General features: G+C 44.8%; 1 protein-coding gene across 9 annotated transcripts in view; it reads left to right on the top strand.

Annotated features, from left to right (window-relative positions):
• EFCAB8 (EF-hand calcium binding domain 8) overlaps positions 1 to 26,072 on the top strand; it is a 76,306-nt gene extending 50,234 nt beyond the window's left edge. For 8 of the 9 annotated variants that reach the window (XM_053200074.1, XM_015071896.3, XM_053200076.1 and 5 more), the window contains 7 exons: positions 7,799 to 8,020; positions 8,583 to 8,720; positions 14,897 to 15,065; positions 20,705 to 20,837; positions 22,009 to 22,213; positions 22,298 to 22,396; positions 23,340 to 26,072. In XM_053200074.1, coding sequence (XP_053056049.1) covers positions 7,799 to 8,020; positions 8,583 to 8,720; positions 14,897 to 15,065; positions 20,705 to 20,837; positions 22,009 to 22,213; positions 22,298 to 22,396; positions 23,340 to 23,765 — 1,392 coding nt within the window. In that variant the 3' untranslated portion in view covers positions 23,766 to 26,072. The remainder of the gene's footprint in view (positions 1 to 7,798; positions 8,021 to 8,582; positions 8,721 to 14,896; positions 15,066 to 20,704; positions 20,838 to 22,008; positions 22,214 to 22,297; positions 22,397 to 23,339) is intronic. The other variant, XR_008289146.1, reaches the window with a different exon arrangement.
• Positions 26,073 to 27,716: the final 1,644 nt, after the last annotated feature.

The following is a 27,716-nucleotide window of genomic DNA, read 5'->3' as shown; positions in this document are numbered from 1 at the left end:
CGCTCGAATTGGTAGATTGGTTTAGCCTTCCTCTTTTTTTTTCCTTCTTCTTCAGTGTTAAATTTGTCTACATGCTCACATCCTTTTTATTTTTAGACCAGTGATGTAAAATTATAGCTATGTCCTGCCATTTGCTTTTTAAAAATTTAACTACATGCCATGGATATGTTTCTGTATCAGTAATTTAGATCCAGCTTATTCTTTTGTTAACTTATCTTTTTTTTTTTTTTTGGTAACAGTTGCATAGTGCCCCATAATTTGCATGTATCACAGACTCTTAAGCCAGCCTTCTCTTGATAGACATGTAGGTTGGTTCCAGTTTTTAACTTTGAGCAGCTCTGCACGGAAAATCCTTGTGCAGATGCCCCTATGCGCTTGTGCGAGTGCATTGAAAGGGTGGATTCCTGGAACCAGGGTTGCTCAAAAGACCCCATCCCTTTCAGCCTCTGAGTCTGACCGAAGTAGATGACTCAAAGCCCAACCTTTGACTGTGACCTGGTCCCATCAGGGCCCAGACGGTTATTCATTGAGTGTTTTCCATGTGCCAGGCCCTGGGCAGGCAGCAGTGAATAACAACAGAAACAAAAACCTGTGCCCTCATGGAACTGACATTGTAGTGGGGTGAGACAGACGATTAACTAGCTAGTAAAATAAATGGTAGGTCACAGGGTGAGCAAGTGCAGCAGAGAACCCAGAAAACCAAGGCGAGGGTAGGGGGTGGCATGGGAGGTAGAGAGGGCATAGCTATTTACATAGTAGGGGGATCAGGGAAGGCTTCACAGAGGAGGGGACATTTTCACAGAGCTTGAAGCCTGCTGTCACTTGGAAGGATGGTGACCCTGGCAGAGGCAGCAGCAGGCACAAAGGCCCTCACAGAAGAGCTTATTTGGAATGTTCAAGAAAGAGCGCTTCTCTCTCTCTAATTAGGAAGTGGTACATGTCCTTCATTTAAAATGAAAAATTCAAGGGGCGCCTGGGTGGCTCAGTCGGTTAAGCGTCCGACTTCGGCTCAGGTCATGATCTCGCGGTTCGTGAGTTCAAGCCCCATGTCGGGCTCTGTGCTGATGGCTCAGAGCCTGGAGCCTGTTTCAGATTCTGTGTCTCCCTCTCTCTCTGACCTTCCCCCGTTCATGCTGTGTCTCTCTCTGTCTCAAAAATAAATAAACGTTAAAAAAAATTTTTTTTAAATGAAAAATTCAAGCCTTATAGGGGTGTCTAAAGTAACAGAATGACTTACCTTCTTCCTCCGTCTCCAGGGGTAACTAGTGTTAAGGTGTGTTGTAGCCTTGTGGACATTTTTCTGTGCATACGCAAGTATATACATGTACGAATGTGTATATGTACCTCTAAATATTTTTTCACCAAATAGCATCAGATTATACATACACTACTCTGCCATTTGCTCTTTTTCACCCAACACCTCATGGCATCTCTCCCTGCCAGTGGTTGGGAGGCCACGGCCCCTCTCTTCGCAGCCACGTGGTATTTTGGTGTAGGTGGTACCTATCCAGCCGGCCTGCTCTCACTGGTAGAAGGTTAGATTGCTAGGTTTTGCCTTTATAGCTCACGTTGCCATGGACATCTTTGTACACAAATTTGTTAGCTCTCTTGTCTGTTTCCCAGGATTAGAAATGCACTCTTAGGAAGCTTTTGATACATTGTGTTATACTCCAGCCTATTAATAATATCAGAGTAGTTAATACTTATTGAGCTCTTAGTATCTGCTAGATGTGAGCTTCAACATTTACATGAATTATTTTTCTCTCTCTCAAACAGCCCTGGTGGGTATGTACTATTATTATTTCCATTTTGTGGATAAAGAGACTGGGGCTCAATGAGGTGAAGTGACCTGCCCAAGATTCTCCTGTCAGAAAACGGCTGAGCCAAGGCCTGATTCCAGATCTATTTGTTTGCAAAGTCTGCATCCTTGACTATTTGTGCTGTTACTGTTGGCAATTCCTTGGCTTTTTGTAATCTGGCCTGGTGATCTGAGTGTAATAGGATTTGTATCATGAATCTTGACAGGATCTTTGGAGATTATATGCAAAGGACTGAATGTCTATTGGTGAAATTCCAGGTACTATGGCTGGTGTGTGTGTGGGGGGGGGGGGGCTAGCAGTCATGTCTAAGGCTGGCCTGCTTCTTCTTTTTTTAATATAATTTATTGTAAAATTGGCTAATGTACAGAGTGTAAAGTGTGCTCTTGGTTTTTGGGGTAGATTCCCATGGTTTATCATTTACATACAACACCCAGTACTCATCCAACAAGTGCCCTTCTTCTCAATACCCATCGCCCATTTTCCCCTCTCCCCTAACCCCCTTCAACCCTCAGTTTGTTCTCTGTATTTAAGAGGCTCTTATGGTTTGCCTCCCTCCCTCTCTGTTTGTAACTATTTTTTCCCCTTCCCTTTCCCCATGGTCTTCTGTTAAGTTTCTCAAGATCCACATATGAGTGAAAACATATGATATCTGTCTTTCTCTGACTGACTTACTTCACTTAGCATAATACCTTCCAGTTGTATCCATGTTGCTACAAATGGCATGATTTCATTCTTTCTCATTGTCAAGGAGTGTTCCATTGTATATATAAACCACATCTTCTTTATCCATTCGTCAGTTGATGGACATTTAGGCTCTTTCCATAATTTGGCTATTGTTGAAAGTACTGCTATAAACATTGGGGTACAAGTGTCCTTATGCATCAGCACTCGTGTATCCCTTGGGTAAATTCCTAGTAGTGCTATTCCTGGGTCGTAGGGTAGTTCTATTTTTAAGTTTTTGAGGAATCTCCACACTGTTTTCCAGAGCGGCTGCACCAGTTTGCATTCTCACCAACAGTGCAAGAGGCTTCCCATTTCTCCACGTCCTCGCCAGCATCTATTGTTTCCTGATGCTGACTCTCCTTCCTGGCTTCCAAATACTCTGTCTTCCACCCCCATTGTTTCCTAAGCAGCAAAGTCCTTTCCCTCTGGGTTACTGGGTGGTAGACCGTGGAACTTCTCAGGATGCTGTCCTGGAGAGGGTCCGGAGCTCCTAGGTCACCCTCAGTCCCAGCCTTTCCTTAGTGGATGAGAGAGAGGGTGGACTGGGGCAAGGACTCCTGGGGGAATCTTACCTGTCAGGTCTCCTTTGCCACTGTTTCTGTCTGGCCATGTCCGAAGACTGTGGGGTATGGCAGATAAGGGCACGTGGAAGGAGACAGGAAATAGATCCAGGCACAGCCGTGTCTCTTACCATCTGTGGATGAACCCCAGTCCTTGGCCCTTTCCTTAGTGGTAAAGGACCAGATAGGTGGGGAGTGGCAAATCCCTCTGAAAGACATGGGTAGCTTCAGCTTCTTCTGAAGGGGGTCTCCGGGCAGACCTTTAGTCCCCCTGCACTTGAGAACTGTCTGAGACCACTGGATGGAGTGAGACTGGAATGTCCAACCTCAGTCTGGAAGCTCTTTCCAAAGTGGGCAGGAGACTATCTTTGAGGCTTCAGGGGCCAGGTGCAGAGTGCAAAAGGTATAGTGTTGGTTACCTGCCTTCCAACCACACGGATCCCGCTCCATCCTGTCCAGGGTGGGGTATCCTACTGTGCCCCTCTTCACTGTGCCCACTCCTGATCACTGGCCGCACAGCCCCGACTGTGTGCTTTCGCAGGCCCACAGCCCTCTCTGAGCCTGCAAAGGTCCCTCCCCATCACGCACCTTCAGCCTGCCCATTCAAGCTGTCCCAGGGCTGGTGCAGAAACGATTGGGAAGGAAGCTTCAGTTTTCCCCAGTTCAGAAACGGGAGATCTTTGTGGCACATCATTTTGGTGAATCCTGTGTAGCTATGAGGAGTCACATTTTAAGAGAATACTTGATCTAGAGTATGACAAAATTTACTTTAACAGTGATAATGACAATGATAAAAAAATTAAGTGTGCATCTTTGAGATTTTTAAAAAATGTTTATTTATTTATTGTATTTATTTATTTAGAGAGAGTGTGCACAAGCAGGGAAGGGGCAGAGAGAGAGAGGGAAACACAGAATCTGAAATAGGCCCCAGGCTCTGAGCTGTCAGAAGCTGTCAGCAGAGAGCCTGACACAGAGCTCAAACAAACTGTGAGATTGTGACCTGAGCCGAAGTTGGACACTTAACTGAGCCACCCAAGCACTCCAAGATTTATTTTTATATGCCTATATCTCGATCTATTGATAGATCTATCCTGCTATAGATACACACACACACACACACACACACACACACACACACACAGAGGTATAGTACAAGCGGGGGATGGGCAGAGAAAGGGGGAAACATAATCCCAAGCAGACTCCACATTGTCAGCGTAGAGCCCGATCTGGGGCTCGAACCCACGAACCGCGAGATCATGACCTGAGCTGAAATCAAGAGTTGAACGCTTAACCGACTGAGCCAAACAGCGCCCCCTGGTTTTGTTTTTCTTAAACAAGACTGGGAGCATTTGAGACTGTAGTTCAGCTGTTGGATTTTTTTTTTTTTTTTTTTTAATCTAACAATGTAGAGCGGACAACCTTTGCTGTCAATACATATAAATCCATCTACTTCATTCTTGTTAATGGCTTCATAGAGAAGGCCAATCTATGCTTTTTTGAGCCTAAAACTTACACAATTTGGTTGGCACATTTATGGAAAATAACACAAAATTATGAATAAAAAATGAGATACAAAAGTGAAAATTTACTTAAAATGAGAAAAGAAATGACAAATTTTCTTTTTTTGAGAGGCCACACTTTGAATACTTTTTATTTCCTTCTTTACCCTATGTCCTCCCTCCTCCAGTCTGGAAATACAGCAGCAGGGAGCTGTGATAAGATTTTTAAAATTTACTCTCAAGTTCATGAAACTCTGAAATATTTACATCATTTAGTCATTTATAGATTTGTGTATGTAAAGTATTTCAGAGGAGATACTTTTTTAAAAATTATTCCTAGAACTATTGTTGTTGTTGTTGTTATTATTATTATTTCTTGATATAGAGATCAATGTGGTTACATTTTATTTAGAAATTTTTCTTTCTTTCTTTCTTTGAATCTAAGTTAGTTAACATATATTATAATAATGATTTCAAGAATAGAATTTAGCAATTCATGGGGCACCTGGGTTGCTCAGTTGATTAAGAGTCCAACTTCAGCTCAGGTCATGATCTCACGGCTTGTGAGTTCGAGCCGCACATGGGGCTCTGTGCTGACAGCTCACAGCCTGGAGCCTACTTCAGATTCTGTGTCTCCCTCTGTTTCTGCCCCTCCCCCACTCGTGCTCTGTTTCTCTCTCTCTCTCTCTCAAAAATAAACATTAACAAAAACACAAATACCTTAAAAAAATCTAGTGGTTCGTCAACATCTGTTGTTGCCTGAGTTAATTTTAGCCATTAGGTGTGAGGTGGTATCTCACTGGTTTTGATTTGTATTTCCCTGATGATGAGTGATGTTGAACATTTTTTTCATGTGTCTGTTAGCCATCTGGATGAGAAAGGACAATAAATTTTAAAACTTACAGCTGACAATTATAAGTCTCCACAAGTTGCTAATTCTTCCCAGGACCTTGGAAGGGCCTTGAACTTGACCTTGAACTTTGCCTTAAGCTTTATAAACTTCACTGGTAAATCTACCCCTGGCTGCGGTATATTTCTTTGGATTCACTATAATTTATGTAATGAATGCCCAGTTGATTAGACATTTAAGGTGTTCCTAGTTTTTTGCTATTATAAACAAAGGTGTGATTGAAATCCTTATAGATTTATCTGTGCAGTTATGCTAGATTTTCCATAAGTATGATTGATGGCTCACCAAGTGAGCACAGTTTACATTTCAATGGACGAAGCCATTTTGCTCTCCAAGAAGACTTCCCTCCAACAGTGTGTGAGTCTGCCTTTGTTCTTACACTAAGCCAGGAATGGATATTAGCCTTTCCTTAATTCCTGCCAGTCTGGCAGGTGGAAATTAAAAAGTTCTTTTGATTATTCATAATATTGAGCTTTCTATATGTTTGTTAGACATTTGTATTTCTTCCATGAATTAAACATCCATTTATATTCCTTGTCTATTCTTTTTTGCATTAATTTATTAGAGCTCCTTAGATGTGCTTTGGAAAGTGAATCCTTTGCTGTTGTGTATTGCAGATATTTTCACCTCATCTGTCTTTGTGATATCACACTGAGGTTTTAGTCTTTATCTAGCCATCTTTGTTATTTTCCTTTGTGACAAGAGAGAAAGGCATTGTTTATCCCAAGATCACAGAAAAATTTGTTATATTTTCTTCTAGACATTTATAATTATATATTTATTTAGTCATCTTCTTGTCCCATCTAAGTAGTTTTGTGTATGGTGTGATATATGAATCTAAAAATGTTTTTCTAAATTGATAGCCAGTTGTTCAAATGCCATTTATTGCGTAGTTTATCTTTTCTCCACTGGCTTGAAATTCTATCATTCTTATATAATATTAGAGTCTTCTATAGTCTATTTCTGGGATCTCTCTTCTTCCATTGGTATTTTCGTCTATTCTTGCATGTATATTTAATAATTAAAAAATATAATGAAAGTCTTCACAGACGATGCATTAGGGGCGCCTGGGTGGCTCAGTCAGTGAAGGGTCCAACTTAGGCTCAGGTCATGATCGCACCATCCGTGAGTTCAAGCCCCACGTCGAGCTCTGTGCTGACAGCTCAGAGGCTGGGGCCTGCTTCGGATTCTGTGTTTCCCTCTCTCTCTGCCTCTTCCCCACTCATGCTCTCTCTCTCCCTCTCTCAAAAAAATCAAATAAAAACATTAAAAAAAGAGACATTGCATTAAAATCTTCATGGTGATTATTTCTGGATATTGGCATTTTGTGAGTGATTTAAGTTTCTTCTCATTTGTGCCATCCACGTTTTGTACTGTGTGCAAGTACACTTGCATAAAATGGGGGAAATGCTTGTCCTTTGTCTTTGGTTTAGGGACTCCTGGTTCTGTGACCCTGGCATTTGGGCCAACAGGAAGTAGGTTAAGCATTTTGTTTTGGACATGTGTGACAATCAGGATATTTCAGAATTTTTGCTGTCGGTGGCATGTTTTGGGGACACATAAGCCACCACACTGTAATTTCTGATATAGCAGGAATTCTGATATAGCCTCCAATTTCCCCCGTCTGGTCTGATTCACTCTACCGCCTGTGCTCTCTGCCTCACGTAGGATGGGGGCCAGGAGAGCAGCTCTCTTCTCATGCCAGCCATGCATGCTAGCTGTCCGCCCCCATCACCCCTGCCTGGGCCACAGAGTGACATGTAAGGTGAAAGTGAGCAGAGGGGGGAATTAACAAAAGGCATGATCACAACAAGACTTGAGTGAGAATTTGGTTAAGATGCTTTCTTGGCAGTTGGCTGGAAAATATGGCATCTTACCATAGACGTATATGAAGGAGAACGAGTGTGTTCTTCAGATCGCTTTGAGTGGAGTTACAGGTCTTAGAAACTCTTCTTTGAGTCTTGGGGTGCATCAGATTTGCATGTCTTTATTCAACAAATCTTCATTGACCATGTAGCATGTGTCAGACACGACTGTAGTTGCTAAAGATAAAAGAGTGAACAAAAAAGACACCAATTCCTCCCCTCAAGGAGCTCATAGTGCAGCCAATATTCGTTACCAGCTACGTAGGAAGAGTGGTGGATCATCACCATCCTCACTGGGCATCTAGGAAATTGGGGGAGCAGGGGCCGGGTGACTTGCCTGAGCCCCTCAGCACCGTGTAACAGTGGCCAGGGTGAGTCCCGGCTCACAGCACTGCTGAGCTGGCCCACCTCTCTCGCACAGATCATCTTCCTGCAGACCAGGCCTCGCCTGCCACACATAGCCACCCTGCTGAGCAGCTGCGTGGATGGCCACATCTATGCCTGGTCCATCCATGGAGGCGGAGGTCTGCTCGGGAAGTTCCCTGTGGACTTCGAAGACAAGGGGGATGTGGTTGTGGGCGCCATGGCCACTGATGAAAAAGACTTGATCCTCGTCACAGGGGATTGTAAAGGATACATCAAGGTGAGGAGGAACTGGCTTGAGATTGAGGGGGCGGCGTCAGCCAAGCTCCGGCCACCTCTTTGCTAAATGTGGCGCTAGCCTAGTCTCTTCTCCCTCTGGGTACTGGTTTCATTTGTAAAACAGTGGGCAGTAAAAGTCCTCTTCTGCTCTGGTGTGCCCAGGAAATGAGTGAGGACGTGGTTCCAAAAGGCCCTCCAAGAAGCCTCTCCCGGTGGGTCCCCTATTCCATCGTTCTCTTCCTACAACTCCCTCACCCCCCAGCTATGCATCTCTCTATGAACAGGGGTCTCAGCAGCCAACTTCATAATTTATGGTGAGCCATGGGGCAAGAATGTCTTGTCCTTGGGCCAGTCACACCCTCTGTGCCTGCCAGCTAATAGGTCTGGCTTACAAGTTCCCTTGGACCCCTTCTGACCCGAGTGTCTGGGTATCTCAGAGGTGTGAGTGAGAACTGCCCCACTCACACCTCAGAGTGAAGACAAGTAGTTTGGGAGGGGCCCACAGTGTGAGCTGGTGTTGGTGTCAAGGGATGCTGGGCCACTAACCCACATTTTGTGCCTAGATCTGGGACATCAAAGATTATTGCACATTCAGTGACAAGTGTCCACTTCAACCCAATGGAACAAGCAAGTTCCAGTTCTTAATTCCTGAACGGGTCCAGATCAACCTTCCACACTACATCCCCTTGAAGGAGAAGGAGGTAGGAAGACTCTGGGGGAATCTGAACCCCACTAATGATCTGGGGCCATGGCTCTCTTCCTGAGATTCTGAGTCTTTCATGTTTCTTGTTCAATGTTGTCTGGTTGATGTGGAGACATTTTTGTTAGCCAGAAGTCACCATTAACCAGTCAAACACAAGTATACACACCTGCATACACATGCACATGTACACACACACACACACACACACACACCACTTCTATGGGCTTTAATCTTTGCGATGAAGGCCCTGGACTCATGAATTCGTTTTAAGATAATGAAAATGTTTATGTATTTTCTTGAGTAGGTAATATATTTACATAGTCAAAAATCACTTGATATTTCCCTAATACTAATGAAGCTGAGAACCTTTTCCTTAGTTATCAAGAAAATGCAAATTAAAACCACAATGTGATACCACGACATACCTACCAGGATGACTAAAACTAAAAAGACAGGCAATACCAAATGTTGGCAAGGATGTAGATCAACTGGAATTTCCATTGCTGGCAGGAGTGTAGATTGGTGTAATCACTTTGGGGAACTGTTTGGTAGTTTCCACTAGAACTGAATATGTGTCTGCACTATGATCCAGCAATTCCACTGCTAGGTTTATATCCAAGAGAAGCCTGTGCTCTAAAAGATAATGAATAAGAACATTGATATAATTACCATTTGCAATAACTCTGCATTTGAAACAACCCAAATGCCCATCAGTGTAGACTGAAATATAAATTGTGCTATACACACCATATAGAATAATACCCAGCATTAGAAATGGATGGTTTGCAACTATTCATTACAAAATGGGTAATTATTTGAACAAAGTAGGTTAAAGAAGTCATACATGAAAGAGTATATATTGTAAGTTTTATAGTTCGATCTATATAAAGTATGAAAACAGACAAAACAAACATACCCTATTAGAAGTGATTATCTTTGTGCGGGCATGGATTGGTCTGAAGGAGCCATGAGGGGGACTTCTGGTGGATGGACAATGTTCTGTTTCATAATCTGGGTCTGGTCATACAGCTGTGTTCAGTTTGTGAAAGTTTATTCGTTACATTTATGATATGTACACTTTTCTATATGTATGTTATACACTAGCGAAGATTTTAAAAACTCAGGGTGGCAAAAGGCCTGTAGTAAGGACTTTTAGTCCTACACCTATTCCCCGCTGCCCAAAACCAAGAAAAACTTCTTGTTCCACTTCTGCTGATTTTTGGTTATTCTTCCAGTGTTTATTTATGCAAACAGAAATGTGTAAAGTTCTCTCCTTGTTTTTACATGAAGGTAGCATGTCATACACACTGGTGCTCACCTTGTTTTTCTTATTCCATAATATATCTTGGAGATCTTTGCATATGAGTACATTATTCTTTATAGCTGTGTAGTAAACCCTAGGACATGTTATTGATATAATTCCCTTTGAAGGGAAATTGAGGTTGTTTTCAATCTTTTGTTCTTAACAAAAGTGAAGAGTGAATGTTGTTTCATATGTGTGAAAAATATGCCTGAAGGATAAATTCCTGGAAGTGGGATTTCTAGATTAAAGGGTTGTATGCATTTGCAGTTCTGATAGCCATCTTGCAGTCTTAGGTGCTTTTTGAATCTCTGCACAAAGATATTATGTCTAGTCTGGTTTTAGTAAGAAGAAAATGTCACTGCATTCAAATCTGTTGGGAGTAAGTCACCCATGGGTTCACTATATGAGGAATCTGTAATGTTAATATAATCGTTATATTAACAACAATGCGTGTCATTTATTTACTGCTTAATGTGTTTCAAGAATTGTGATAAGTGCTTTTATGTGTTCTCTCACTGATTCTCCATAATTGCTCTGGGAGAGAGATGTTACTTTTCAGATGAGAAAGATAAAACTGTGGAGCTGGAGGGACCTAAGTTCACACAACTGCCAGTGTTGGACCTGGGCGTAAACTCAAGTCTGACTCCAGACTCTGTGCTCCCGACCATCTGCACTTAGTGTTATAATGATATAGTTTAAACAAATTGGGATTATACTGTATGTAACTAGAATTTTCTATATTATCAAACATTCTTGAAAATCAGACTTTCTAATGATGAAGTAATATTTCACTGTATAGAGGTACAATCATTTATTTAACTTATTGTCAGACATTAGAACAGTTTTTAATTTTTCATTATCAAAAAATGATAGAAAATGGATAAATTCTTAGATATGAACTACCAGAATGGGCTCAAAATGAAATAGAAAATTTAAAGAAATAGAAAACTTGAATATCACAAGAGATCGAACTAGTAATAAAACTTCCCACAAAGAAAAGCCCAGGTACAGATGACTTTACTGGTGAACTCTACCAAATAATTAAAGAAGAATTAATGTCAATTCTTCAAGAATTCTTGCCAAAGAGTTTTCTATGAGGCCCCTGTTACCTTGATAACCTAACCAGACAAGGACATCACAAGAAAATAAAACTATAGGCCAATATCTCTTATGAATACAGATGCAAATGCCACCAATAAAACACTAGCAAATTAAATCCAGCAACATATGAAAAGGATAACACATCATGACCAAGTGAGGCTTATCCCAGGAATGCAAGGTTGGTTGAATATCCAAAATCAATTAATGTAATACACCATATTAAGTGAATAAAGAACAAAAGACACATAATCATCTCAATAAATACAGAAACAGCATTTGACAAAATCCAACACCCTTTCCTGATAAAAGCGCTCAATTAACAAGGAGTAGAAGGGAACTTCCTCAACTACTAATGTTTTACTGGAAGGGCAAGTAGGCAAGAAAATGAAATAAAAGGCATCCAGCTTATAATAGCATCAAAAAGAATAAAATATTTAGGAATGAATTTACAAAAGTAGTACAAAACTTGTACTATTAAAACTACAAAACACTGTTGAAAGAAATCGAAGACAACCTAAATAAATGGAAAGATATCCCATGTTCATGGATTGGAAGATTTAATCTTGTTAATAGAACAATATTTTCCAAATTAATTCAGTGTAATCTATCAATCCCCACTCCTTATTTTGCAGAAATTGACAAGCTGATCCTAAAATTCATACAGAAATGCAAATGTCCTAGAATAGTCCAAAAATCTTGAAAAAAGCCAGAGTTGGAAAAGTCACATTTCCCAATTTCAAAACTTACTGCAAAGCTACAGTGAAAATAGCGTGGTGCTAGCATTAGCATAGACATATAGGTCAATAAAATAGAATTAAGAGTGGAAAAATAAACTGTCAAATTTCTGATCAATTTATTTTTGACAGAGGTACCAAAACAATCAAATGGAGGAAAGAATAATTGTTTAAATGTTTTTAAATCTATTTTTGAGAGAGAGAGAGAGAGAGACAGAGAGAGAAAGCAGGGGGGGAGCAAAGAGAGAGGGAGACAGGAGACAAAATCACAGACAGGCTCCATGCTGTCAGTGCAGGGCCTGATGTGGGGCTCAAATTCACGAACAGTGAGATCATGACCTGAGCTACAATCAAGAGTTGGATGCTTAACCGACTGAGCCACCCAGGGGCCCCAGAAAGAATAATCTTTTTAAACAAATGGTGCTGGGAAAACCGGATATCCACAGCAAAGAATGAACACACAACATAAAGGAAAACATACTTTACTTCATAAATTAACTTTCAGTGGTCATGGACCTAAATGGAAGAGTTATAATTATAAGACTCTTAGAAGAAAGCATAGGGAGATATCTGCATGACTTTGGGTTAGGCAATATATTTTTTAATTTTTTTAATGTTTATTTGAGAGAGAGAGGGAGAGAGAGCAGAGGAGAAGCAGAGAGAGAAGGAGACACAGAATTCGAAGTGGGCTGCAGCTTCTGAGCTGTCAGCACAGAGCCCAATGTGGGGCTGGGAGAGCCATGAGATCATGACCTGAGGCTAAGTCAGAGGCTTAACTGACTGAGCCACCCAGGCGCAAGGGTTAGGCAATATTTCTTTTTTTTTAATTTTTTTTAACTTTTATTTTATTTTTGAGACAGAGAGAGACAGCATGAACGGAGGAGGGCCAGAGAGAGAGGGAGACACAGAATCTGAAACAGGCTCCAGGCTCTGAGCTGTCAGCACAGAGCCCGACGCGGGGCTCAAACCTACCGACCGCGAGATCATGACCTGAGCCAAAGTCAGACGCTTAACCGACTGAGCCACCCAGGCGCCCCAATATTTCTTAAATATGACATGAAAAACACAAACAACAAAACAAACAAATAAATTGAATTTTGTCAAATTTAAAAACTTTTGGCCTACAAAAGACACCATGTAAGAAAGTGAAAAGATGACATATAGAATGGGAGAAAATATTTGCAAATAATGTACATAATAAGAGACTAGTATCCAGAATATTCAAAGAAATCTTACACATCAACAATAAAAAGACAAATTACCCAGTTAAAAATGGGCAAAGAGTCTAAATAGACATTTCTTCAAGAAGATTCACAAATCACCAATAAATATATGAAAAGATGCCAAACATCATTAGCCATTAGGGGAATGTATATCAAAACCATAATGAGATCCCCGTTCACACTCATTAGGATAGCTGTAGATAATAAATGTTGGCTAAGTTGTGGGCAAATTGAAACTCTCATACATTGCTGGTAAGAACGTAAGGTGGTACAGCCACTTTGGAAAACGATTTAAGTTTCTCAGAAAGTTCAACATAGGGTTACCATATGACCCAAGAATTCCACCTCTAAATATACACCCAAGGGAAATGAAGAGGTGTCCACACAGAACCTTATATACGAGTGTTTATTTTATTTTATTTAAATTTTTTTTCAACGTTTATTTATTTTTGGGACAGAGAGAGACAGAGCATGAACGGGGGAGGGGCAGAGAGAGAGGGAGACACAGAATCGGAAACAGGCTCCAGGCTCTGAGCCATCAGCCCAGAGCCTGACGCGGGGCTCGAACTCACGGACCGCGAGATCGTGACCTGGCTGAAGTCGGACGCTTAACCGACTGCGCCACCCAGGCGCCCCTATACGAGTGTTTATAGCAACATTATTTACAATACCTAGAAGTGAAAACAACCCAAATGTCCACAACTGTTGAACAGATACATAAAGGAATGATGTGCTGATCCACACTACAACATGATGTATCTTGAAAACATTATGCTAAGTGAAAGGAGCCAGTCATAAAAGACCACATATTGCATGATTCCATTTATACCAACTGTGGAGTGATGGAATGGTTTAAAATTGAACGTGATGGTGGTTGCAAACTCTGTGAATATACTAAAAATGACTGAAGCGAGCACTTCAAATGGGTGAATTGTGAATTATATCTCAATAAAACTGTGTTTAAAAGGTAGAAAAATGGTAGAACAATTTTTCCTTTTCACAAATCTTTTTTTGTTTATTTGTAGTTGTTCGTGCATCTGGTAATTTATCTCATGGAAATAATATGGGGAGAAAGCATAAATCTTTCCAAGGCTTTTAATGTGTACCGCCAAACTACACTCCAGAAAGTTTATAGAGTTTTGCACATTATTAGCCTATTCTGCTTTATCCTTGCCAACATAAAGTATTTATTATTAGCGGTATTCATCCGCGTGAGCGTTCCCTGGGTCTACCAGAGTGCCTCGCTTAGAGAAGGCATTCAATAAATAAATGTTCGAAGTGAAACAAACCTTTGGCTGATTTTTAGATACAAATGGTTTCCTTTGATTTTAATGAAGCTATCTTTGCTTATTAGTGATGTTGACATCTTTCCTTATTTTATTGGCCATGTATAGTTTTGGGAATTGTCTGTTCACATCCTTTGTCCGTTTTTCTTGTCCTAGCCTCACCACTATGTGGCTCTGGGCTCAGTTCTCTCCTCTACGAAATGGTGAGACTCATACACGTCCTGTAAGGTTGTTATGACATTCAAATGGAATAATCTGTATAGACACATCTGGTAAACAATATAGCAATATGCGAATGCTTTTTTGATTTTACCAAAGGGACCAGTGAGGGCCAGAGAAGTACCAGGATTTACCTGAAGTCACCAGAAAGCTAATGTGGGAACATGTCTAGAACTAGGACCCTGGGACGTGGGCCATGGGACCGTGTCCCAGGATCCTTCCAGAGGGCTCTGCTGCCTCCAGTGTCATGTGCCCTCTGGTGAACCTGTGTCTTGGGATAAGTAGTTCTCCTGTGTTGTCCCCTGTAGGTTGTGGCTGGCCAGACCATTTCCTTGGTTCCTCCCAAGCTTCTGAATACCTGGAAGGACCATTTGGACAGTGTGGCAGACATCCTGTATGTAGATACCTTCCAGCTGGTTATCAGTGCTGGCCAGGACTGTAATGTCAAGGCTCGGAAACTCTCCGGTGACACCGTTGGTATGGGTCCTACTGAAGTTCAGCCGTGCCACATGGCCCATTGTGGTCCTGTCCCTCCCTGTTACAGCATAAACTGGCATAAACCTTATATCCTCTGGGGTGGAGTTTCAAGCCATAGCAGCTGCCTTTGCTCAGATAGTATCACAGGATATGTGCCTTTCCAATTGTCCGTTCAGCAGTGTGTCCATTCATCCATCAGCTGTCCATCTAACCCCCCACCCATCCACCCAACATTATTTGCCTGTGTATATTTTTGCAAATCACGTATCTGAGAAGGCACATTCCTTTCTCTTTTTAAAAATAAACTTGGGGTGCCTGGGTGGCTCAGTTGTTTAAGTGTCTGGCTCTTGATTTTGGCTCAGGTCCTGATCTCACACTTTGTGAGTTCGAGCCCATGTCGGGCTCTGTGCTGACAGCAGAGTCTGCTTGAGATTCTCTCTCTCTACCTCTCCTGCACACTCATGTGCACTCTCTCCCTCTCTCTTAAATAATAGAAAAATAAACTTAATTGTTGAGTTATAACCTATATAAGGTAAAGCACACAAACCAAAAGGGTTCAGCTTGATGAATTTTCAGAAAGTATACATATATCCTTATAGCCATCACAGAAAAAGCACCGTATGCTTTCTTACACTTGATACTTGCATGGTCTATGTCTCAGCTCTTCTGCCCTGCCCCCAGCCTTCACTGGACTGCCACTATATACCCTGTGAAGGCCTGAGGGAAAGAGTTGGTGGGTAGCTACAGACTTGCCCTGTGGCTTGAACATCCTGGATTATAGTATGTCATGCCATGTGAGGCTGTTCAAAGTTCACTAAGCACTCATCTGGGCTTATCCTCCTCTCATTACTCTGTCAGGGCTGAAAGCAGCCTTGGTCTCTTGTCTCTTATCAAAGGTTTCTTCCTTTCCTCGCATTTTTAGCTCTTATATGGGTAAAAAACTCTTTGATTATTTTTATTTTATTCCTGTCCTTGGATGGAATTCCTCATTTTATAGTTTATATCCTTGAACATATTGCCAATGCTATTTTAAAGTCTTTGATAACTCTAATATCTGGTTCACTTCTGGGTCTGTTTCTATTGCCTATCGTTTCTGTTGGCTCCAGACATGATAGACTAACAAGGACTGGATTTACATTCTTGCTTTAAACAACTAAAAACATGAACAAAATGTATGTGACAGTTTCCAGACATTAGACAGCAGGCAGCAAAGAATAGTAATCCCTGAGGTATTATAATTTATACATAATATACTAGTATGTATTGTATATATTTGTAATATTATAAATTACATCTGTATTATATGAAATATAGATATAATATTATAATATATAATATAAGTAAATCTATAATATTATGAATATACTTCATGTGTTACAGAAGGTAGAAGAAAACATCAAAATGTTAAGGAGAGAACTCGAATATATATATATATATATATATATATATATATATATATATATATATAAAGACCCAAATTGAAATTAGAAATTAAAAATAACAGTGTCTGAGATAACAATATACTGGATAGGATTAATAGCAGATTAGATACTACAGAAGAAGGATTAGTGACTATGAAGACATAGTAATAGAAATATAGAAAAAAAAGACTGAGTAAGCTGGTGTTTTATGTGTATAACATGATGATTTGGTATATGCATACACTGTGAAATAATCACCACAATCAGGATAATTAATACATCTATCACCTCACATAGTATTTGTGCAAGGTAAGAATTCTTAATATCTACTCTCTTAGCAAATACAATATACAATATAGTATTGTTAACTATAGTTGCCATGTTATACATTAGATCCCCAGAATTTATTCATCTGACCACTGGAAGTTCATTACATTTGCCAGCATGACTTTACAACCTATCTCTGTCCTTATATTTATATGTGCCTCTTTTAAACAGCATTGTATTTAGTTTTATTTTTTTCATCCTGACAATATTTGCCTTCTAATTGTATATTTAGTCCATTCAAATATTAATGGAATTACTTATATGGTTTCAGTCTATCATCTTGATACTATTTTTCTATTCTTTGTTCCTTTATTCTTCCTTTTCTTTCTTCTTTTGCATTAATCAAGTATTTAAAAACAATTATCGGGGCACCTGAGTGGCTCAGTCGGTTGAGCATCTGACTTCAGCTCAGGTCATGATCTCGTGGGTCATGAGTTTGAGCCCTGAGTTGGGCTCTGTGCTGACAGCTCAGAGCCTGGAGCCTGCTTGGGATTCCATGTGTATCTCTCTCTTTCCCTCTCCTGCTTGTGCTTTCCTCTCTCAAAGATAAATAAATAAGCTTAAAAAATCAATTATCTTGTTTTATTCCTTTATTAACTTTTTAGTTGTATGTTTTTATATTATTCTTCAGTGTTCTTTAGAGATTCTTTAGAGGTTATAATATACACTCTTGACCTGATACCACTTCTTGTGCAAGAATCTTACTTTCTTGGGGCGCCTGGGTGGCGCAGTCGGTTAAGCGTCCGACTTCAGCCAGGTCACGATCTCGCGGTCTGGGAGTTCGAGCCCTGCGTCGGGCTCTGGGCTGATGGCTCAGAGCCTGGAGCCTGTTTCCGATTCTGTGTCTCCCTCTCTCTCTGCCCCTCCCCCATTCATGCTCTGTCTCTCTCTGTCCCAAAAATAAATAAACGTTGAAAAAAAAAAAAAAAGAATCTTACTTTCTTCTCCCCACTGTTTATGCTATCTCTAGCATATATTTTATTTCAAATATGTTATGTCTTCCCACAAGGCACTGTTATTAATGTTACTGTAAGCAGCCTATTTCTTTTTATATTTACCCATATTTACCATTTCTGATGCTCTTTATTCCTTCTTGAAATACTGGGGTTCTGTCTGCTATCATTTTCCTTAAGTCTGAAGAAGTTCCTTTATTATTTCTTATAGAGTCCATCTGTACTGATCCTTAAGCTTTCTGTATCTGAAAACATATTTATTTTGTCTTAAAATGTTAAGACTCTTTTACTGGGCATAGAAATCTCAGCTGGAAGTTAATTTTCTTTCAATATTGAAAAAGAGACTTTTCTATCGTCTTTGGCTTCCATATTTTCTCTCAAAAAGTCAACTGTAGGGGTGCCTGGGTGGCTTAGTCGGTTAAGTGTTCGACTTTGGCTCAGGTCATGATCTTGCAGTCCATGGGTTCAAGCCCTGCGCCGGGCTCTGTGCTGAACTCTTGCTCAGAGCTTGGAGCCTGCTTCAGATTCTGTGTCTCCTTCTCTCTCTGCCCCTCCTCCGCTTGTGCTCTGTCTCACCCTGTCTCTCAAAAATAAATAAATGTAAAAAAAAATTTTTTTAAGTCAACTATAAGTTACTTTGACAGTAATTTTTCTTTTCTCTCTGACTGCTTTTGGTTTTCAACAGTTTGACTATGATGTTCCTAGTGTGCTTTTATTTGTATGCATCCCACTTGGAGTTCACTGATCTTTTTAAATCTGGGGGTTGGTATTTTTCACCAGTTTTGAAAAGTTGTCAAATATTATCTCTTCAATACTGCTTTTGCCCATTCTCTCTCTCCTCCCATTATGGAGTTCCAATTTACATGTATGTTAGAACATTTGACTCTGTCCCATATGGCTCTTATGCTCTGTTCTGTTCTTTCTGTTTTTTTGTTTGTTTCTTTTTTGTTTTTGTTTGTTTTTTATCTCTGCCTTCTAGTTTGGATATTTTCTGATGACCTGCCTTCCAATTCGTTAGTCCTGTCTCCTTCTGTATGCTACCTGGTATTAAATCCATTCAGTTAATTCTTAATTTCATATTTTTTTTAGTTCTCGAATACCGATTTGGTTCTTTCCTGTAGAATACAATTCATTGTTGAAATTCTCCTTCTTTCCCTTCATTTTGTTCATATTTTCCTTCATTTTATATAACTATTTGCAATAAAGTTTTATCTGCTAACTCCTGTGTCAGAATTATCTGTGGGTCTACTTCTAATGCCTATTTCTTCTCTTTATTATTGGTTATACTTTTCTGTCTTTTTATATGTTAAATGCATAAAAAACATACCTCTCCAAAACCCCCCAAAATGAAACAACCCCTCCTCAAACCAAAGCCAAGACTTTTCTAGACTTTGTATAAAAGAACCTCAGAGACGGAAGTTGATGGATTTTCCTCCAGCACATGTGCTCGTTGCTCTGTACAAGGCTGCTCATCTCATTGCTGTCAGGAACTGAGCTGGATTGGGTCTGGGTTGCAGCTTTAGGAGGACTTGGTTTTCTTCCATCTTCCATTGTGAAATCGTCTCAAGGGTGAAGTCTGTTGTGTTTGTCAAAGGTTTTTTCCTCCAGTGGGACTTTGTCTCCCAACAACCTCATTCTATCTGTCTAACCCAAATTCCAGGTCCTCAGCTCCCCTAGTGCTCAGCAAATGTCCTATGGAAAACACGTCTATGCATTTGGGATTTCACTAGACTTGATCCCATTCTGCCAGCCAGAGTGACAGGCAGAAGCTCTGATGGTTTCTTTTGCTTCCAGGAGCTTCCTTCTGCCTAAGCAGAACCTGATTCTCACTCAGCCTGTGCCCAGACTCCCAGAGAAGGAATCAGATCTCAATTTCAGTTCTTCTTGGAAGGACTCTTCCCTTTCTATAATTTTATTTTTTTATTTCTTATTAAAATTTTTTAAATGTTTATTTATTTTGAGAGAGAGAGAGCAAGCAGGGAAGGGGCAGAGAGAGAGGAGGGACAGAGGATCTGAAGTGGATTCTGTGCTGACATCAGAGAGCCCAATGCAGGGCTTGAACTCATGAAATGTGAGATCATGACCAGAGCTGAAGTCAAACCCTTAACCAACTGAGCCACTCAGGCACCATCCCCCTTTCTGTAATTTTAGTTAATCTATTTTTTTCGAGAGAGTGAGAGAGAGAGAGAGAGAGAGAGAGAGAGAGAATGTGCACGAGTGGGGGAGGAGCAGAGGAAGAGGGAGAGATGGGATCCCAAGCAGGCTCTGCACCCAGTGCAGAGCCTGACACGGGGCTCAATCTCAAGACTGTGAGATCATGACCTGAGCTGAAATCAAGGTCGGATGTTCATCTGACTGAGCCACCCTGGCACCCCTAGTTCATCTACTCTTTTTTTGCTTCTACAGCTCCCCAAGAGTTTTTAAAATATGACTTTTTAACTATATTTTTTAATTTTTAGAGATTCTGCAGCAGGACAATGGCCTACTACTCACCACGCCCTGCCTCAAAGCAGGACTCATGTTTCTCTGTTCTTACTACCTGCTTTCTCCTCCAGCCTTTCTCCTCTCTAGTGCCACACCAATCTCATGTCTGGTGGGTGCCTGATCACTTTATGTCATTGCTACTTTACACATGAGCTGCTTAAGCCCAACTGAAGATCACTCAGTCATTGCCATAGAGGTCTTTCCATCTCAGCCTACATGTGGGGCAGGATGTTTTGGCCTGAGCTCCAAGTGTATTGTAGGACTAAGGCTAGTTCCTTCAGGTATTTGTTAAGTAGCCGGCATAATGCCTGGCATGTGGTAAGCATCATGAAGTGTGGGCCAAGGGTAAGCGGTTGCTACCTGAATCTTGAGGGTGGAGGGGGAGGGGTAGCAGGTTCAGAGAAAGGGAGGTAGGCCACTTCTTGTGACTGAGTTGGTTCTGGTTAAATCACAGGGACGTTCGGCCTGAGTGTCTGGAAAAGGCTGCGGGATATTCAGATGGTTGGTGATCCTGAACTGAGAAGAAACTCAAAGGAGGAGGATGACACTGTAGTTGCTGCCCAGAAGGCCTTCCATTCAGAGCTGCAGTGAGTTATCACAGCCCAGCTGGTATTTGCTGGCCCAAGGAGGGGGAGGCTGGGAGCCTCCCCAGGTCCCAGGCAGCCTCATCTGGGTTGGGTAGCACTGGGCATATTTGGTAAAGGCCAAAGGTTTGGGACTTGCAGGCAACTTGACTCTACAGGTGGCAGCTATGGCCTAAGAGCCCAGGTCCACTGAAAGTTTGAGTGGTATAAATCAGCAGAAAGTATAGAAAGGCAAGCCGTTAGATGGGCCTCTGCCCCAGAGCCCGGTTCAGATTTGCCAGGGCTGGCTTCCCTGCTGGGGCCATTTCTATGTGGCTAGAGGTCCCTGGTAGGACAGTGCCCAGAGCTCTGGTCCTGAACACACACTTGTGTTATTTGCCTGATCCACAGGAAAGTCAGGCTGCTTGCTGCTTCTTTCCTCTACAGGTTCCTTCTCCACCCATGTTCCACTCTTATTCCTGACCAAGTCCCAGATAATTTGGGGTCATCCCAAAAAAATATTTATCAAGGTCCTGCTGACTCCCAGACTCTGTGCTAGGTTCTAGAGGTCCAGATACAAGTCCTGCCTCAGAGAACTGAGAGTCCACTTGGGGAGATTGGCACGCAAACTCATGGTTGTTGTTTTATCTGGTAAGTGATGAGACTATTAAGAATAGGAATGGCTCAGAGGACAATCACCTCATTGGGTGGATCAAGTGAAAGAGAAGCTTCATAAGAGAAGAGATTCTGGAATTGGGTTTTGATATGTCAGTAGGAGTTTTCCAGGCACCCGTACAGTCCTTGTGGCTCCTAGTCTCTTGTCAAGGCATACCTCTTTACGGTCCTATGTGGGGTTATCAAACAAGGTAGAGGTAGGGTTTCCCTGGAAGGGAGAGGATGTTTAAATATTCCACATTTGGGGGGACCAGGTAAGGTCAAGATGGGGTATTAGACCTCCATGGGAAGAGCTCAGGGTGCTAGGAAAGGTCTCAGGACTTGTTGGGGGTCCGTTTAATCTAGTCTTTGCTGATGTTAATTGGACACCTGTTTAGTGTTGGTCCTGGGCAGTATGACCTCAGGAGAGGGATAAGAAGGTAGAAGAGGATCGGGCCCAGGTGGGAGAAACCCGTTGTGCTCCCCGGGAAGGCTGCTTGTGGTGTGAGGGCATCTTATGAAGGAAAGCGCCTTCCATCAGGGAGGAGCGGGCTCTGGCCGAGGCCCTGGTGTACCAGCGGCAGGAGGAGGCGGCACTCGTGGCTCTCCTGAATGGGAAGCCAGACACGGAGGCTGAAGCTTGGGCCAACCTGCAGAAGATAACCCAGACGTCCCCGTGGGCTGGAGAGCGCTCCCAGGAAGACGTTGAGAGCAGCTGGTGCAAGTGGGAGTCCAAGGGCAAGCAGGTGAGGCTGGGTGGGGGCCCGGGGGCATAGAGGGGCCCTCAGCTGTCAGCCCTGAGGCCTCACTCTTGCCCGTGACTCCTGCAGGAGAGCAAAGTTGTGGGAGCCGCGTACAAGCCTAAGGACCGGTCACGGAGTCCTGGACTCCGGTCCACCAACGTGCAGTATGGCTGGATGAAGTACCAGGTGAGGCAGGGTGGGGCTCGCTCCCCTGAGATGCTGGAGGCTGGGGATCCCAGCTCCATTAGCAGCCTCCCTTGAGCCCACAGAGCCCTCTCGTGGGGGCGAGGGAAGCACTAGCCCTTTAACAGAATTCTGGGATGAAGCTGGTTGGGTTGATTTGTTTGCCAAGGCCCTGGCCAAGGCCATGGACACAGGTTTTGTCTTTGAGGACACACCTCATCAGGCCTATGGGAGGAGATTCTCTGTGGACCTGGGACTTTGATAGCCTTCAAAGAATTTCCCAAAGTCTGTGGCCGTGCGTTTGGTTGGTTGTTAGTCTCCGTACTGTGGGCTACTCTAGAGCAGACACGGGGTCTCCCGGTGCCATGTGAGAGACACAGGGAACAGAAGGGGGGCTCTGCTTGGGGAAAGAAAGAGCCGGGGACTTTGCAAGACAGCTTTGAGCCCCATCTAAGCAAGTCTCTTACTTGGGCAGACTCCAGCCTCTTTCAGAGGCATCTGCCATAGGGGCGTTTATGAGAACTTCCTCCCTCTGTGATGGGCACCGAGTGAAGTGAGAGAATCCCTCTGTCCGGGCTGGGAGAGGTCAGCGCGAAGGGAGGCCACATCCCTGCCTTCTGGAGATGGGCCTCAAAGCGCAGCTTGGTGAGTGCTGACAGAAGAGGTGGGAGCTTGTCTGGGGGGCTCCTCCCACCTGAGCCTCAATCAGGGCCAGCTTGAGGCCTCATTCTAAGATGGGGACGGTCCAGTGCTGACCTCAAAGCGTTGTTGCCAACCCCAGGAGAAGGGCTGGCTGCCGGGCCTGGAGCACAGTGGGCTTGCAGTTCCGGAAGGCTGTGGACATCAGTGACCACCACGGTACTCTGGAGACTTGGCCCATCCTCCCCGTGAGCCTGCTCTTGGTCCTGGGTGAACCCCTCAAACTCCCCTGCTCTGTTCCCCACAGATTTCACCTCAGATCTACCAAAGCCTGCACTTCAACAACCTGTCGCCCACCCACACGTCTGACCTCGTGTTGCACACCGTCCTGGGGCAGCAGGGCCAGCGCACCCACCCGGTGACCCACAACCGCCAGAAGGACCCGGATGCTGACAGGGAGACCGTGCCCAACACCACGACCAGCTCGCCCACTGCCTCCCTCTCTCCCAGCGACTCCCTCTCCTGGACAGCCTCAGGCTCCAGGTTCCTGGAGTCTGGCCTGTCCACCTCCCCGTACCTCCAGTCCTCCCCCTCGGTCTTGTCCCAGGCATCCAGGTACATCGTGCAGAGGTCGGCCACCCCCATGCCTGTTGCCTCGTCCGTCAAGCAGCTCTCAAGACCCCCGAATACCACCCTTCTGTCCTCCATGAAAAGTTCCCGCATCGGGTTCTGAGGTGGCCCCCCGTGTCTCCAGTCATCCAGCACAGTGACCAGGCCCATGGGGGTCCTGTCTGTCCCTGGCTCACCCCTGCCAGGCCCAGAGGATACAGACCTCCTTCTATTGACCTCCTTCTTCACTAGAGTCCTGGAGAAGAAAATAAATATTTGCAGATATCAGAGGCCCCCAGGCCGGGAGGTCAGGCTGTGTGTCCCTTTACCCCCTTAAGCGCCAGGCTGTCTTGGAGATTGGCCGCGTTCCCCTGATGAGGCCCTGGCTGGATGCAGGGAGAATCCCCTCCCCCGAGACACCTGGCCCAGCTGTCCAGCAGGTGAAGCATAGGGACAGGGCCTCGGAGGCTCCCTGGTGTTGTGGTCAGTGGGTCATGCCACTAGGGTGAGCGGTTTGCATCTGAAAGTTGGTTCAGCCTCATGGCTGGAGTGAGGCCCTGCAGCCATCCGGAGGTGGTTTGTCTCCTGCCCTGCCTTGTGCCTGTTCTCCCCCACCACCAGGCACTCCACCCCAGGGAACTCTGTGTTTACAAACTGTCCTGCCCCTCAAGGATGGTGGAGGGGCATCCTGGCCTGGCTCTGTGACTGTCCCTTTGGACCCAGGTTTTTCTGAACCAAAGCCCCTTGACCCTTCTGCTGTGTGCTGCTCTGGGCGGCGTCTTGGGTGGAGAACTCAGGGCGGTGGTAAAAGCCGTGGCAGGGTCAAGGCCTCTGCCCAGAGGTGGAGGGAAGGACATGGGGGGAGGAGGGTAGTGAGGGGTAAGGATGGGATGTGGCAATTACCAGGCCTCGGGGAATTTTCTTAAAGGCCTGTGCACAGCCCTCACCTGGAGGGAGGTTCTCTCGGACCTCAGATCCTGACTTAGGGGCCATCTGGCTGGACACTAGGGGTCAGGACAGGTCAACCTCAGGGGAAGACTTCCGCGAGACTCTGGGACTCGGTGAATCCTCCTCTCAGTAGGACCCAGCCCCTTACAACAACATTTTACTGCCTTTGCCCACGTGTTTCATTGTAGGCACTTAAGAAAATAATAGTCTGAGTCTCCACTCCTGCCCTAGCTGCTGCTGCCCGTGGGGATTTGTCTCTGGCCGTGGGGGCTTGCTGGCCACCCCTCCAACCGGCAGGCACCCACGATACAGAACCCCAGGCCCAGAAGGCATGGCGGGGCTGAGTTCTACCTACGGTGATGTGAGTGATGTTTTGTCTCTCCTGCTGTTCCCACCCTGCCTCTCCTGGCCCAAACCCCAGGTGGGATATGGGACAGATAATTCTAGAGCATCGGGGTCAGATGGAGCTTAGAGCCCAGATGGAGAACTGGAGGCCGGTGTCACACTGGAGTTGGTGAGTGAGGAAGCTGGGTTGGTGGCCCAGTGTCCTGTCTCCTGGTCATCTGTGCTTCCCTGAGCGCCCCTCTTCACCTCCCTAGGCCCAGGTGTCTACACAGCCACACCAGTCTCCTCTCTGCCTGTTCTCTGCCTTCTGTATCACTGGCCTTAAAAAACTACTTATATTTAGCTCTCCTCTGATTCTAAAAGTAGCAGAGGCTGAGTATAGAAAAATCAAGAAACTACCGAAAAGCATAAGAGCCAATAAAAACCATCTGGATTCTATTTCCCAGAGATCAGTTTGGCGCATTTTCCTCTAGATGTTTTTCTGTCTTTACGCACACGTGTGCCCTCACAGCCTCGATTCCCACTCACTCCCTCCTCATATGCTCACACCCACACGGCCCGTAACCTTGGCATCCCGGCTTTGAATGCAGCCTTTCTCACAGGATGAGCAAATGACATCGCTGTGTTGCTGTAATTCCTCGCGACCCTCGCCAGTGATGGCTGCATTCAGCCCTGCTCTGGGTCGCTTTCTTCAGGATCTAGGGCTACCTCCACACTGCTCTTGAAAGAGGCAGGAAGGCACGTGCCTCCTGTGCGCCCCCTCACGATGTACCGCTAACAGTCCGACAAAGGAACAGACATTTGTCTCCAGTGGAACAGAAACGTTTTCCCGGGCCCGGCTGGCCTGAGGGGTCATGACCTCAATGGCAGACTGAGGGTGGGCGTCCTTCCACCAGCAGATGGGGCACGAGAGAGCACCGAGGGGCTTGGAGACAGCCTTGCCCTCAGAAAAGCCATCCTTGACCTTGTTTTCCGGCATCGCTTCCCTGTTTCACACTTGTTCAACACTTACTGAGCACCTGCGGTGTGCCAGGTACTGCCCTGAACACCGGGGACACCAGAATGAGGAATGCTCAGCCTCGGCCTACTGGGGACACAGACCACGCCTGTGTAGCGTGGATGCACCTTCTCATTAGTGTATCCAAGAGTGTATCCAAGTGTATCTTGGATTAGTGTATCCAAGAGTATAGATTCTCTTACTGAGCGCAAGGATTGGGCATCCAGGGGGAGGCAGGCGGAGCTCGTGGGACAGTGTGCAGATGCAGTGGGGACCAGGAGAAGCAATCTGAAGTGGCTTCCTGGGGGAGGGGGCCTTTAGCCCAGAGCCAGCCAGGACCTTTGTGTTTGCTGTCTGCTCTGCCTGAGAAGAGCTTCTGGCCCATCAAATGGCCTCTCCTTTATGCCCTCCTCAAATATCGCTTCAGGGCCTGGTACCCCTGCACTTTTTACCCCCCTCCTCCCGCCCTGCTTTATTCTCACCACAGTACCCCTGCCCCCAGGACAGGGCCATGTCTATCTTGTTCCCACACCTGGCGCCGTACTTGGTGCATAGCAGGCCTTGGATAACTGTTTGTCTACTATTAGCTCAAAGTCTATCTCAAAGTCTACCTACCAGGAGGTCCCCTGAGATTGCTCTCACCCTGGTTTTCTCTCCTCTGGGCCCGGATGTCCCCTATTTGCTAGCCCTGGATGGACTGTGGAGCGTCCCTCCCCAGTGACAGACCCTGTCTGTGAGCCCCAAGGGGCTGCTGGGAAGGAGCAGAGGACCGGGGCCTTGAGGTCCTGCCCGGTTCTGGTATTTGGGCTTCTTTCTGGATTCGATGCTGAGTGGATCCTGACTGAGGTCGGGGAGGGGAGGCAGGTCTTGGACCGGCTGGTGGTGGTGCCAGTCAAGGGAAACTGCCGGGGCGAAGGCCTGGGAGTGGGGCAACGAGGAGAGTCTGGGAGCCGGGCTGGGGGTCTTGTTGTTCCGAAGGCCCGACCGAGGCCGGGTGTTCAGGGTGCCAAGTTCACCACGGACATGGCGCCCGCTGTGTCCTGGGCCGGGGAACGAAGGGCAGATGTGGAACGGCGTGTCGCCCACGTCCTGGACACGCACCACATCCATCACGTGTCCAGCACATGAGAGGCAGCCGGGGGCCCAGGGAGGGTGCATCCTTGCCCAGGGTCACCAGGCCCTTTCCTGTTGAGCAGTGCCGTCTGGGCTTTGTGACCTGTTTCCAGACCAGTGCCAGTGGGAGCGGTAGAGAGGGGGCCGTCCAGCAGAGAGAACAGCCAGGGAAGAAGCCCCAGGTGGGAACGAATTGGCATTTTTGGAGGCCAGTGTGGCTCAGTGGAGTGAACGGAAGGAGGGAGGGGCTGTGGGGAGAGACCCTAAGGGGCCAGTGACACGGGGCTTTTTTCTCTTGGGAATCCTGAGGGCATTTTAATAAAAGGTGCAACACAGTCTCACTGGTGTTTTGAAAAGCCCCCTCTGGCTGCCTAGTGGTGATGGACTGTGGGGGCAGGAGTGGTTCTGGGAGACCGGGGTGGGGGCAGGCAGGCACCATGGGTGGACTGGACGAGAGGGTGGCAGACTCTCATGGCCAGGAGCTGACTGTGGGAGCCTCGGAGTTGTGCAGGAGAGGAGCTCTGGGCTGCTCTGGGCTGCTTTTCCTTCAAAACCCTTTTTTCCCCCCTTTCGACTTCAAGAGCTTTTAAAAACTATCGTATTTCCTCAATTCTCAGACATAATTTTAAAATTGTATTAAAAACAAGGTTTTTAAGGTTTCAGAAGTTGGGA

The sequence above is a fragment of the Acinonyx jubatus genome, chromosome A3 (assembly GCF_027475565.1).
Source record: "Acinonyx jubatus isolate Ajub_Pintada_27869175 chromosome A3, VMU_Ajub_asm_v1.0, whole genome shotgun sequence".
NCBI lineage: Eukaryota > Metazoa > Chordata > Mammalia > Carnivora > Felidae > Acinonyx > Acinonyx jubatus.
This window is presented reverse-complemented; position numbering and strand designations above follow the sequence as displayed.